Source organism: Sus scrofa, chromosome 2 (assembly GCF_000003025.6).
Source record: "Sus scrofa isolate TJ Tabasco breed Duroc chromosome 2, Sscrofa11.1, whole genome shotgun sequence".
Taxonomy (NCBI): domain Eukaryota; kingdom Metazoa; phylum Chordata; class Mammalia; order Artiodactyla; family Suidae; genus Sus; species Sus scrofa.
In genome coordinates this window covers 78391788-78404627 of record NC_010444.4, presented here as the reverse complement: position 1 = coordinate 78404627, position 12840 = coordinate 78391788, and the positions used below count along the sequence as shown (strand labels likewise).

General features: G+C 41.0%; 1 protein-coding gene across 8 annotated transcripts in view; it reads right to left on the bottom strand.

The window, feature by feature from the left end:
- The window catches only part of MAPK9 (mitogen-activated protein kinase 9), a 60643-nt gene continuing 53322 nt past the window's right edge, over positions 5520 to 12840 (bottom strand). For 7 of the 8 annotated variants that reach the window (XM_005661441.3, XM_005661440.3, XM_005661439.3 and 4 more), the window contains 2 exons: positions 10200 to 10271; positions 5520 to 8734 (listed from right to left, as the gene is read on the bottom strand). In XM_005661441.3, the coding sequence (XP_005661498.1) occupies positions 8592 to 8734; positions 10200 to 10271 (215 nt within the window). In that variant the 3' untranslated portion in view covers positions 5520 to 8591. Of the gene's footprint in view, positions 8740 to 10199; positions 10272 to 12840 lie in introns of all 8 variants that reach the window. The other variant, XM_003354171.5, reaches the window with a different exon arrangement.

Here is a 12840-nt window from a genome sequence, read left to right as displayed (position 1 = left end):
TAAGTTAAGGATCTGGCATTGCCGTGAGCCATGGTGGAGGTCACAGATGTGGCCTGGATAAGGCATTAATTCGGCTGTGGTATAGGCCGGCAGCTGCAGCTCTGACTCAACCCCTGGCTTGGGAACTTCCATATGCCGTGGGTACAGCCCTAAAAAGACAAACAAACAAACAACAACAAAAAAAAACCCAAAATCATCTCTGGAAGGAGAATATGATGTGCCTAGTTTTTCATTCTCAATTGTTTTCTTATATGTGTATAATTTTTAAAATGGAGCAGATGGGAGGACAGAAGGTAGAAAAATTGACTATAGACTGCTCTCCATTTATGTTGTGAAGGGGAACAGCTCAAGGGTGACGTTGGGCTAGGCAACTTTTTCTTTTTCTTTTTTTTTTTTTGTCTTTTGTTGTTGTTGTTGTTGTTGCTATTTCTTGGGCCGCTCCTGCGGCATATGGAGGTTCCCAGGCTAGGGGTTGAATCGGAGCTGTAGCCACCGGCCTACGCCAGAGCCACAGCAACGCGGGATCCGAGCTGCGTCTGCAACCTACACCACAGCTCACGGCAATGCCGGATTGTTAACCCACTGAGCAAGGGCAGGGACTGAACCCGCAACCTCATGGTTCCTAGTCGGATTCGTTAACCACTGCGCCACGACGGGAACTCCAACTTTTTCTTTTTAACACAGGTGACATAAAGGTAGGGAATAATGGAGCAGAGGGTGGAGAGTGACCACATAGGATAGAGATGATTGGAGGAGTGAAGTTCCTGAAAGGGGCTGGAGGTAAGCGAGGAGAGGAAAAGGCAGGCCCTCTCTGGCTGCATCCTAGTCCCCTGTCAAGTATGGTTAGGGAGCCATCTTTGAGAATATCTGAGAATAAACACATATGGCTGAGTGTTGCTGCCCAAATAGTTGTGTGTTTTTTTGGTTTTGGTGTTTTTTGCTTTTTAGGGCTGGACCTGCAGCATATAGAGGTTCCCAGGCTAGGGGTCAACTGGAGCTACAGCTGCTGGCCTACACCACAGCCATAGCAACATCAGATTTGAGCCGTTTCTGTGACCTACACCACAGCTCACAGCAACCGTGGATCCTTAACCCACGATTGAACCTGCAACCTCATGGTTCCTAGTCGGATTCATTTCCGCTGTGCCACCACGGGAACTAGTTGTGTGTTTTCTTTACACATATTTAGTATGATAATTTGGTGCTTTAAAATATTCAGGAAATCAACTTTGTAATGGAGAGCTGAGCAAACTTAATCTGTTAGTGAAATTCCATATGGAACTCTAGCCTAGATTTAAATCAAATAAAAACAAAGTTAGCATGACTGCTATTATCTACAGAAAAAAAAAGGTATGTTCAAGGTGATAAACTTCTTCTTCTTCTTTTTGTATTTTTAGGGCTGCACCCAAGGCATATGGAGTTTCCTAGGCTAGGGGACAAACTGGAGCTACAGCTGCCAGCCTACACCACAGCCAAAGCAATGCCAGATCCAAGCCACATCTGCGACTCACACAACAGCTCATGGCAACGCCAGATCCTTAACCCATTAAGTCAGGCCAAGGATCGAACCTGTGTCCTCATGGATACTTGCCAGATTTGTTTTTGCTGAGCCACAATGGGAACTCTTTTTTTTTCAAGGTGATAAACTTCTGAGGGTCTGCCCAGCTTGAGCCAGGTGATGGACACAATTCTGTAATTAACAGGCCACCAAAGGGCAGCCTGGCATTAGTTCCTGCGGTCCCTTGTGGAATCAGTTTATAGACTTCAAAACACCTCACTTCTTCACATGCAAACAGAATAAGGCCAGCACTAGTTTCTGCCCCACTCCCCTGTCCACTCACTGACCTGTGGACATTGGGACAGTAACTGGTCACATTTCTAAGTGGGCACAGGCTATCAGGTGCAGACATGGAAGGGGAAGCTTGCGCTCACCACCTGCTCCTCCTAAGAGAAAATAAAAGAATAAATTCTGAGAACCAGCGCACAGTGCCAAACTCATTTCCTTCCTTTTTCTTTCTTTCCTTCCTTCTCTTTTTTTTTTTTTTTTTTTTTTTTTTTTTTTTGGCTTTTTAGGGCCACACTCTCGGCATATGGAGGTTCCAAGGCTAAGGACTCAATCAGAGCTGTAGCTGTTGGCCTACACCACAGCCACAGCCATGCCAGATCCGAGCCGCATCTGCGACCCACACCACAGCTCATGGCAATGCCGGACACTTAAACCATTGAGGCCAGGGATCGAACCTGCATCCTCATGGATACTAGTCAGATTCGCTTCTGCTAAGCCAGGATGGGAACTCCTCATTTCCCTTCCTGAAGCAAGTAGATCAGAGGGTGCTGCTTAAATGTCTTCATGATTTCTCCCAGGTGTCCATCAAGAGCCTTCTTCCAGACTTCCTGGCAAGATAACATTCCACGTGACTTGAAGGACAAAGCCGTGGGGCTGAGAGCCCTGCCGAGAAGGCTGACGAAGCCTTGGCCACATGGCTTCTGTCACTGTGACGGCTGGGTCTACCTTAAGGCTCTGTCCTGCCACTCAAGGCTATTAGTCACCTCGTGGGTAAATTTTCACAAGGCATGTTCATGCTCATAAAACTGACGGTTGCCACAGCTGGCAGAGAGAATGCTTGTGAAGGATGACAGAATCAGGATTAACTGCAATATCACAAAATCCAGTAATTTTTGATGGACTACAGGCTCCAGGTGTGATATGGCTATTAAAGCTAAGGCTACCCGAGACTGTGTTAATTAGTGGGGCCTTGTTTGGAGAGTACATGCTCAGGCTGGATCTGGAATATTATTCACTTCTGGGCCCATGTTTTTAGGGTACACTGAGGTAGTGAGGCTGCAGGGCCTTTTTCATATGAAAGAGGGTTGGGAGAACTTTAAGCTAGACAAGGGAAGACCTTGAGTTTACCTTTCCAACTAAAGTATTAAAGTCTGTCTCATAAAGAAGCGTCAGGAGTTGCCACCGTGGTGCTGTAGAAATGAATCCAACTAGGAACCATGAGGTTTCGGGTTCGATCCCCAGCCTCGCTCAGTGGGTTAAGGATCCTGTGTTGCTATGAGCTGTGGTGTAGGTTGCAGATGAGGCTTGGATCTTGCATTGCTGTGCCTGTGGCATAGGCCGGCGGCTACAGCTCCAACTCGACCTCTAGCCTGAGAACCTCCATGTGCTGCAAATGCGGCCCTAAAAAGCAAAAAAAAAAAAAAAAAAAAAAAAAAAAGGAAGGGTCAGACTCACTCTATTTCCCCCAAAATAATGACCTGGGATCCACAGGTAGACGCTGTGGGAAGTTTCAGTTCAGTTTAAGAAAAAACTTTCTAACAGTCAAAACTACAAAAAATTCAGTGGGAAGGGATATTCCCTTCATTAAAACCATCCGAACAGAGGATTATGCTTGATTCCTGCCCTGAATGGTAGTGTGAACTAGAGAACCTCTCCATCCATTCCTACTCTGTACGAAAATATAAATGTGTAGATAAAGTGAATTTTAAATCACATTTATAAAAATTCTAAGCAAGTTGTAGGGAAGTTTGGCGGTGGGGGGCAGATATTACTGGAGGATCAATGATTTAAAATAAGGATTTAAGTGAAAGCCAAGAGTTGATTTCAAAGTTCAGCACAGAACTACTTCTTTAAAATCAAGACATGCATTTAATCATACCTCTGTTTCTATGAAGTCTGTATTATAAGCCTATAGTTCCTGCCTTTTAGTCTTATACCCAAGTTCCCTGTGGAAGGAATGCTGGAAATGCTCCATTTCACTGAATTTATTTTTTAGTGTTTTTTTTTGGTTTTTAGGGCCACACTTGCAGCAGATCCGAGCCGCATCTACAAACTACAAAGCCGGATGCTTAACCCACTGAGCGAGGCCAGGGATGGAACCTGCAATCTCATGGTTCCTAGTCAGATTCGTTTCCACTGTGCCACAACAGAAACTCCTCACTGAACTCTTTTTTAACGTTAAATTAGAACACTAACTAGCTCTGGGACTCAGAGTAAAGATGACCCTATTTACACCTAAGATTTGTGTATAAAAGTATCAGAGCTACTAAGAGCAGAAAAGGCCAAAAGGACCTCCTGCAGGATCTGCTTTCCTCTAAGAACCCGAAGCATTGAGAAGTTGCCTCTAGAAAGGGGACCTTAACATGGTATCCATCAGGGTCCAAGATTCCCTGTAAAGTCTGGCAAAATTTTGTGTTTGTGGCTTTTTTCTAGGGAGAGGGTCACAGTTTTCATCAGCTTCTCAAAGGTGATGATGACTAAAAGAAGAGTAAGATCTGCATGAACACAATGGCAGTCTGAGGGCAGCCCTGCTCCCTTCCTGACATGAGCCGGGGCTGCAGCCCCCTCAGTCATGCAGGGGGTTAGAGAGCTGCTTCTGGATTTCCCTTCAGACGCTAAAATCTCAAAGAAGCAGCAGAGCAAACACCCTTGTTTACAAGGGCCCCTGGGCCCCAAAGCTTTCATTTTTCGAACTATGAAGGAGCATGTGGCCTCCTGAGAACATAGCAGATGACAAGTTCTCAGTGACCAGGACAGGCACATCCCTCTTAAATCATGGTCACGTTTGGCTTCAAAGAGACATTACTGGCCACTCTGTCATAGTTATTATTGATTGTTACCTACATTCCTGATTAGAAACCAAAAATGTTAAATAACTGCCTCGTTGTCAAAGGTAACCTTATGCTTTCAGTCACACGAGTAAAGCCACAGCATCTTCAGGAAAGTACACAATGTTATTTTGAAATATTATCCCTTCTCTAACCAAAAAGATCCCACCCGCTATATCTACCATTTAAGTCAATAGATCAAAAGTATTTTAGTTCTATCTACATTGAAAGTGGGAACAGGGTAAGCTAGAGAAATGGAACCCAGATCATTATCAAGAGAAATGTTTTCCTTCTCTAGAGACCTTTAAAAATAAGACTGACACTCATCTATCTGGAATGATTTTAGTCCTTTTAAGCAGAAAAAAGAGAGTGAGTCATTGAGGGCACTTTCATTCCTGTGGTTTTAAGTAGTAAATATCCTAAAGTGCCTCAAAACCAGAAGTGAAACGAAAGAGGCGCATCCCAAGCACAAAACCACAAGCACACAGGCACCATTAGGGAATTTAAATAATACAAAGAAACACTGACTGGTGGATTCTCCCTACCGCACTTTGTGAGGAAACAATTATATCAATACTCCGAATATTCAAATTTGACCATATATAGATTGACCACATAAATATATATATTATGACCACACGTGCGGCATGTGGAACTTCTCTGGCCAGGGATCGAACCCATGCTGCAGTTGTGACCTGTGCCACAGTTGCAACAAAGTTGGATCCTTAACCCACTGCGCCACACTGGAGCTTCCCAAATATTCAACTTTGTACTGCATGTTTTTGAAAACTTAGATTCAGAAATTCACATATTATTTTCAGTAAGAGATTTAACAGAAATGTTTTGCTTTTCAATTTAAAGACATTTGTGAATATTGATTGAAATGACGACACTCCAACATCTACCCATGTTCATGTTAAATCTGTAATCAGAGATGGTGATGTAGAAATACAGTCAATTGTCACTTAAAAACACACAAAAATTAGACATGCTATACACTTCTCTTTTAAAATGTATTTGTATTATTTTCACCAATCAAAACACACATAATATATTTTATTATAAAACATTAGGCAATGTTACTTTTGAGATATGCAATTTGAAAGGTCACACCTGTGTTTACTACCAGTATGAAACACCGGAGGAGTTACATTAGAAATCAGCCAGATGAACTCATACATCATTACCACGACTTTTACGGCATCAAAGCTGGGTTAAACCAGTATCTCATTCAGTGTTTCAACTATGGACTCTGGGTGTCAGTAAGGGGCCTTGCCGAGGGTTTTCTCCTTTCAGCACTGTGGCTCTGAACTTCATGTCTCAAAGATAAGCACAGAGCCCTGTTTCCACAGCTGATCAACACTGAGCAGGATGTGTTTCTAGAATGCTCTCCTACTCTGACAGACTCTGTCTGCTCTCTGGAACCTGCACTTGAAATCAAGACCCAACACTGGGGAGGCAGTCATTTCCGTTTTGACTGAAAACTAAGTCAACAAACAAAACAAACCTAGTCCAAATTCCAGGCTAATAATAAATTACCTGGTTTATAAAAATATGTGTCCAAAATAGTTACTTCCAGGGTTGTGTACAATATAAATTACAAAAATAAAATAGAAAAGATGAAAAATTGAGCAAATTTTTCAGTTCTTTATCCAACATCAGCATTTATCCATGGAGAGCAGTTTAAAACCATCTGCATTGCACCAGGACCCTGGCACATCTTGGCTCAGGTGGGAGGACCCTGAAGTGGGGTGAGGTATTTCTGTGGAGCTCTGCTGACTGCAGCCCTGTGGCCTGTCCTAGCACACTGCACTCACTGCTCTCTGAAGGAAGGTGGTCTTGGCAGGAAAGCCATCCACACCACCAAGGACTCCATCCGCGAACACACAGAGGAATGGGTGAGCAGAAAGCCTTATCTGTGCGGCATCTAGCTCCTCTTAAGAATGGGGCCTGGCTAAATGTACAGTCACCCAGGCTAACTGGGACCTCGATGTGCCCTCAGCATCCCTGTGCTGCATATACACAATCCTAGGACAAATAATGCATTTTTAAAACTCTCCCCTTTCTTTGTTTTTCTTTTTAAAGATAGATTCAGTAAAGTCTTTTTAAAGAATGTATATTAGAGAGGAGGCCACTTGAAGATGTGTATGTATGTATAATGATAGCTATCTTCACTATTCCATCAGGCCTCCAAAACCAAAATAATCTCAAGCCATGTAACTGGTGTTTCTGCCTCAACCAAGTTATTATTTTCATCTTATAGCTGAATGTGTCTAAACCTCACAATATAAAACTATCTATTATTTCAATATTAATTTTGTTCATCAAGGGTTCCAGTTTCCAGTGATAAGACCGATCAATAAGATACAATTGATGCAGAGAATCATATATTTTAGATAATATTTATAATAAACTTTCTTATCAAAGTTCCTCCTCAGAACACATTCTATAGAATGTGAACAATGGTGACCCAATAGCTTCCAAAATAATTAAACACAAGATATGAATCTGTAATAGAATGAGCTCAAGGGAAAAGCATTATGAGCACAGGTAGCCAAAATGTGACCATCGTAACTCCATTTCTGCAATGACACTTCAATACTCAGTATTTCAGTGAGTTTTGAATAGTTTCCATATTGAAAGTCTGAAAGTATCAATTTCAGGTGAGCAGTTTTAAGTCAGAAAATATTCAATAGTTAATCATTACTCTTTAGGGCATTTCCTCCATATCCTTCAGATGGGTTTTCCCAGAACATTCATGGATTTCCCTTAGGAAAAGGAAATGCCGCCATAAAGTGGAAAACAACCACAAACAGGCATTCTGAATTGGCGTGCTTCCTCAAACAGACCAAAGGGGGATTTGTGTGGTTTCTTTCAGAAAAGAAAGAAAATCGAGTAAGCATGCGGTGTTGGAAGAGGGAAACTCTGCCTTGTGAAATCACGGATCTTACCTTGAGCGATGGAAGGTAAGAGAGGACCCAGTCCAGGCTCAGGCAAAGCATGCACTTAGTAAGTGGCTGCAATCATCTTTAGTGATCACTTCGTAAAATTTTTCTCTACCAGCAGTTGATGGGTTCAAGAATGTGTATGCCATCATATTGAGATGGGGTGTTAGGTGACTAATAAAGAAGGCGAAGTTCTAGTATAGCATTTTAAATTAAATATGAAGTTCAGAAGACAAAGAAAAAAGAGATAGGGTACATAGGAATTAAAGGTATATGATATTTTAAGCAGCACAAAACAAAACTTAAAACTTTATCATGCAGTAAAGCTGAATGTACAGTCACCCAGACTAAGACAATTTAGAGAAAACAAAGTGTCCTGGTTTTAGCAGTGGTAATTCTCAGCCCAAATGTGACAAATTTAGGAAAAGTTATATTTTTTAATTTATTTAACAGATTTACTTATATTCCTTCTGAAATATGAAAGAAAATAACTCATACCCTAAAGGAAGGTAAGATACAATAATATGATGGCAGCCAATTAATATACATAAATCTATTTTTTCTGGACAGACACCAAATTACTTAAAAGGATTAAGAGACAATTCTAGAAGCAGCACTACCTAGAAGATTATTTGGCTTTTAAATACTGTTTTTCAAAGTGCTAGAGGGCAAGTCCAAGCAGGCATTTGCGGTCACATGCATATAAGTCCCAACAATTACTGAAGATGAGAAATTGTCACTACTATTACCATACAACTTAAAAAAAAAATCTATTCTAATTGCTCACCTGAAATGACCTTGAACAAAATCTCTAGAAGTGTGGTTTGCACTTTTTTTTTTCTTCAGACATAATCTGCTTCATTTTATAATCTAAGCAAGGCAAGCCTAGTACAACTGAGTAGGGGCAAGGCATCGTGTTTCTTACATGCAGAACATGGAGTTTTTCTATTTGGTTCCATCAACTCCCAGGCATTTCAGGCCCACGGAAGCAAGAGTTCCTTCACTGATGACAAGCTTGCTATTTCTAACTTATCATCGACAACCTTCAAGGGGTCCCGTTGAGGCATCCAGACTGCTGTCTGTGTCTGAGGCCAGGGTCTGCTCAGTGGACATGGATGAAATGTCATTGATAGATGACGACTGAGAAGGAGTGGCGTTGCTACTTACTGCTGCATCTGTGCTAAGAAAACCAAATATAATAAAATCTGAGGCACGACATTGTTGCAAATCCAGGCAGTGAGACTTCAGGCCATTTCTCAGCTTTTTCCTTTTGTAGCTTCCTGTACTAACTATTAGTATAAACAAGAAATTAGTTGACTGTACATTTTGAACCTTTCCTGGAGTCTTTCTTTAGGCTCAAAATCCCAAATATTCCTGTCTTCCCTTGCAACATTTCTTTTCTTCCCAATGGCTAGTCATCATATATGTACTTGTGTATAATCATGTTAACTGCTTAGAAAATATCTGCTGGTTTTAAAAAGATATTTTTTAAAAAACTGCTGAATTTATCCTAAAACTAAAAAAAAAATCTCAAAAAGTTTAATCCCAAATAGGATTCAAGTGTCATCAGACATTTCAATTATAATCATAAACAGTCCAAGGAAAAAAGTATCAACCTTTGCAGAATTCTTTTACAATAAAAATACCTTCCAAAATAAGAACTGCATACAAACAAAAAAAGGAAAAAAATTATAAAGAACACTGTTCATTTTATTTTTGCTTTTTAAATTCCCAAAGGCAAATGAAACCATCCCATTTCTTACTATCTATATTTTAGTCTGGTTTTAGCAAAAATAAAACATCCAGACTCTCAGAGGTCAGTCTTAAATTTGTGCTTTGTTAACAAAAAGCACCTAAATTCACATTATATTCATATACTCTCTAGACACTCGACACACATGTCATGAATAAGAAGTGCAATTTGTATTTATGTGTGTCTATGTGTGCGCACATTTCCCGGTAGGAGTGGAATAATAAAATAAATATAAAGAGTTTTGTTTAAGGTCAAACTCTACAAGACACAAGTTAACACCACATATATTATGTCTCTAGTAATCACACAATTATCTAACGGTTAGAATTCTACCACTAAGTAGATCAAGTAGAAAGATGGGAGAATTATATGAACGATCTTCTCGAAAGAAAAGTAAATTCCATTTTATCTAGATTCACGTTGATATTCTTTTTAACTGGTTAGGACCAGTACAAAGAGGGTCATACACATTGAAAAAGCTTTAAGAAGCTCCCTTGTGGTGCAATGGGTTAAGGATCTGGTGTTGTCACTGAAGCGGCTCAGGCTGCTGCTGTGGTGTGGGTTTGATCCTTGGCCTGGGAACTTCCACATGTCATGGGCATGCCCCCACCCTCCAAAGAGGGTTTAAATTCAATTTCCTTATAAACAAAACTGACAACAGTGTTACAAAGATGAACAAGCATGTTCTTAACACAGTTCACTGCCTGGCCCATCAGTAAAATATTCACTGCCATCACTGGGACAAACCAAAAAGGGGAAGACTATTTCACAGAAAAAATTTTCAAACCCAATATTGGTCAAGCTGGCACTTAACACACTGCTTCTTATAAAAACTAAATAGGGAAAGAAAAATAATATACAATCAAACTATTAAAGCAATCACTAACCTGAAGGTTGATCTTTTACAACACCATTCTTGTTTCTTTCTTCCCAATCCATTACTTCTTTGTAAATTAGCTCTTAAAATAGAAATGCAAGTTAAAACAGCTTCACCAGTTTCCTTGCATCTCTAAATCCTGCTTCCAAATCACACAGAACCACTCCAAGGGCACCGCGATGTATTAGACAAGTAATTTAGTAATATAGTTTACCTAGACTAAAACATTGATATTTGATCCATTACATCTTTTCAACCAACTGTTAAGCCAAAATGTAGGGTGGTTCTGGATCCACAAGGGGGGTTTACAAAGAGAAGCAAGCGTGGGGGCTGGGGACAGGGGAGAAAAGAGAGGGAGGGAAAGTATGAGCAAAGTGGCTCAAACAGGACAGTTTAGAGTATCAGATGTTCTCACACCTGTCTGCACATGTTTTTCTCCATCATTACTTGTGGTTCTCCAAACGTAACCCCTTCAAGGACGGCTGTGGCTCTTTCCTGGGATGTGGAAGCCGGTGGCAAAAATATCCGGGAGTATTCCAACTGAAGGTTGACATCCTGCTTGGGTCATTAGCACCAAGACCTGGCCCCACGCAATGGTCTGTAGGCTCCAGTGCTAGGACACCTCAGGCCAGTCAATGAGGCAGGAACACAGCCCCACCCATCAGCAGACACACTACCTAAAGACTTTCTGAGCTCACAGCCACCTCTAGACACACCCCTTGACATGGCCCTGCCTACCTAAGGGCCAAGACCCAACTCCACCCACTAGTGGGCAGGTACCAGCCCCTCCCACCAAGAAGTCTGCACAAGCCTCTAAATCAGCCTCATTCCCCAGGCGGCAGACACAAGAAGCACAAACGATACAATCCTACAGACTGTGGAAGTGAGTCCACAAACACAGGTCGGAACTTGCCCGGGGACCAGCTGGTCCCAGTCCTTAGGTGATGAGAGGGGAATGCACTGCTGGCATACACAGGACATCTCCAACAGAAAGCCACTTCTCCAAGGTCAAGAAACATAACTAACTTACCATACACAAAAAAATAAATAAATACAAATAGAACTTTAAACAAAATGAGATGACAGAGGAATATGTTCCAGATGAAGGAACAAGATTAAACCCCAGATTAACAACTAAGTGATGTGGAGATAGGCAATCTACCAAAGAGTAATGACTGTAAAGATGATCCAAGAACTCGAGAAAAGAATGAAGGCACAGAGCAAGAAATGTTTTTAACAAAGAGCTGGAAAATATAAACAACCATGGAGTCCTCTTGTGGCACAGTAGGTTAAGGATCCAGCAGTGTCATTGCACTGGTAGGGTCACTGCTATGTCATGGGTTTCATCCCTGGCCTGGGAAGTTTGACATGCCATGGGCATGGCCAAAAACAAGAAAAAAGAAAATATAAAGACCAACCAAACAGAGTTGAAGAATATAATAACTGGAATGAAATACACACTAGGAGGAATCAGTAGCAGAATAAATGGGGTGGAAGAACAGATAGGCAAGCTGGAAGACAGAGGTCAAAATCACTGCTGCAGAACAGAATAAGAAAAAATGAATGAAAAGAAATGCAGACAGTTTAAGAGACAATAGGACAATGTCAAACACAACAAATTCACATTATAGGGGTCTCAGAAGGACAAGATAGAAAGAGGGCCTGAGGCGAATTCTACCAAACATTTAGAGAAGAGCTAATACCTATCCTTCTGAAACTATTCCAAAAAACTGCAGAGGAAGGGATACTCCCAAACTCATGCTATAAGGTGATATCATCACCCTGCTATAATGTGATATCATCACCCTGATATCAAAACCAGACAAAGATACCACAAAAAAGAAAACTGCAGGCCAATTTCACTGATGAACATAGATACAAAAATCCTCAACAAAATACTAGCAAACTGCATCCAACAATACATTAAAAGGATTGCACATCATGATCAAGTGGGATTTATCCCAGGGATGCAAGGGTTCTTCAATATCCGCAAATCCATCAGTGTGATACACCACATTAACAAACTGAAGAATAAAAAACATATGATCCTCTCAATAGACGCAGAAAAAGCCTTTGACAAAATCCAACACCCATTTCTGATAAAAACCCTTCAGAAAGTGGGCATAACGGGAACAACGTAATAAAGGCCATATATGACAAACCCACAGCGAACATCATTCTCAATGGTGAAAAGGTGAAAGAATTCCTGCTGAGATCAGGAACAAGACAAGGATGTCCGCTCTCACCACTACTCTTCAACATAGCTGTGGAAGTCCTAGCAACAGCAATCAGAGAAGTAAAAGAGATAAAAGGAATCCAAATTGGAAAGGAAGAAGAAAAACTATCACTATTTGCAGATGACATGATACTATACCTAGAAAATCCTAAAGACTCTACCAGAAAACTGGTAGAGCTCATCTATGAATTTGGCAAAGTCACAGGATACAAAATTAATACACAGAAATCCATGGCATTTCTATACACTAACAATGAAAGATCAGAAAGAGAAATTAGGGAAGCAATCCCATTTACCATCGCATCCAAAAGAATAAAATACCTAGGAGTACACCTACCCAAAGAGACAAAAGACCTGTACTCTGAAAACTATAAGCCACTGATGAAAGAAATCAAAGATGACACAAATAGATGGA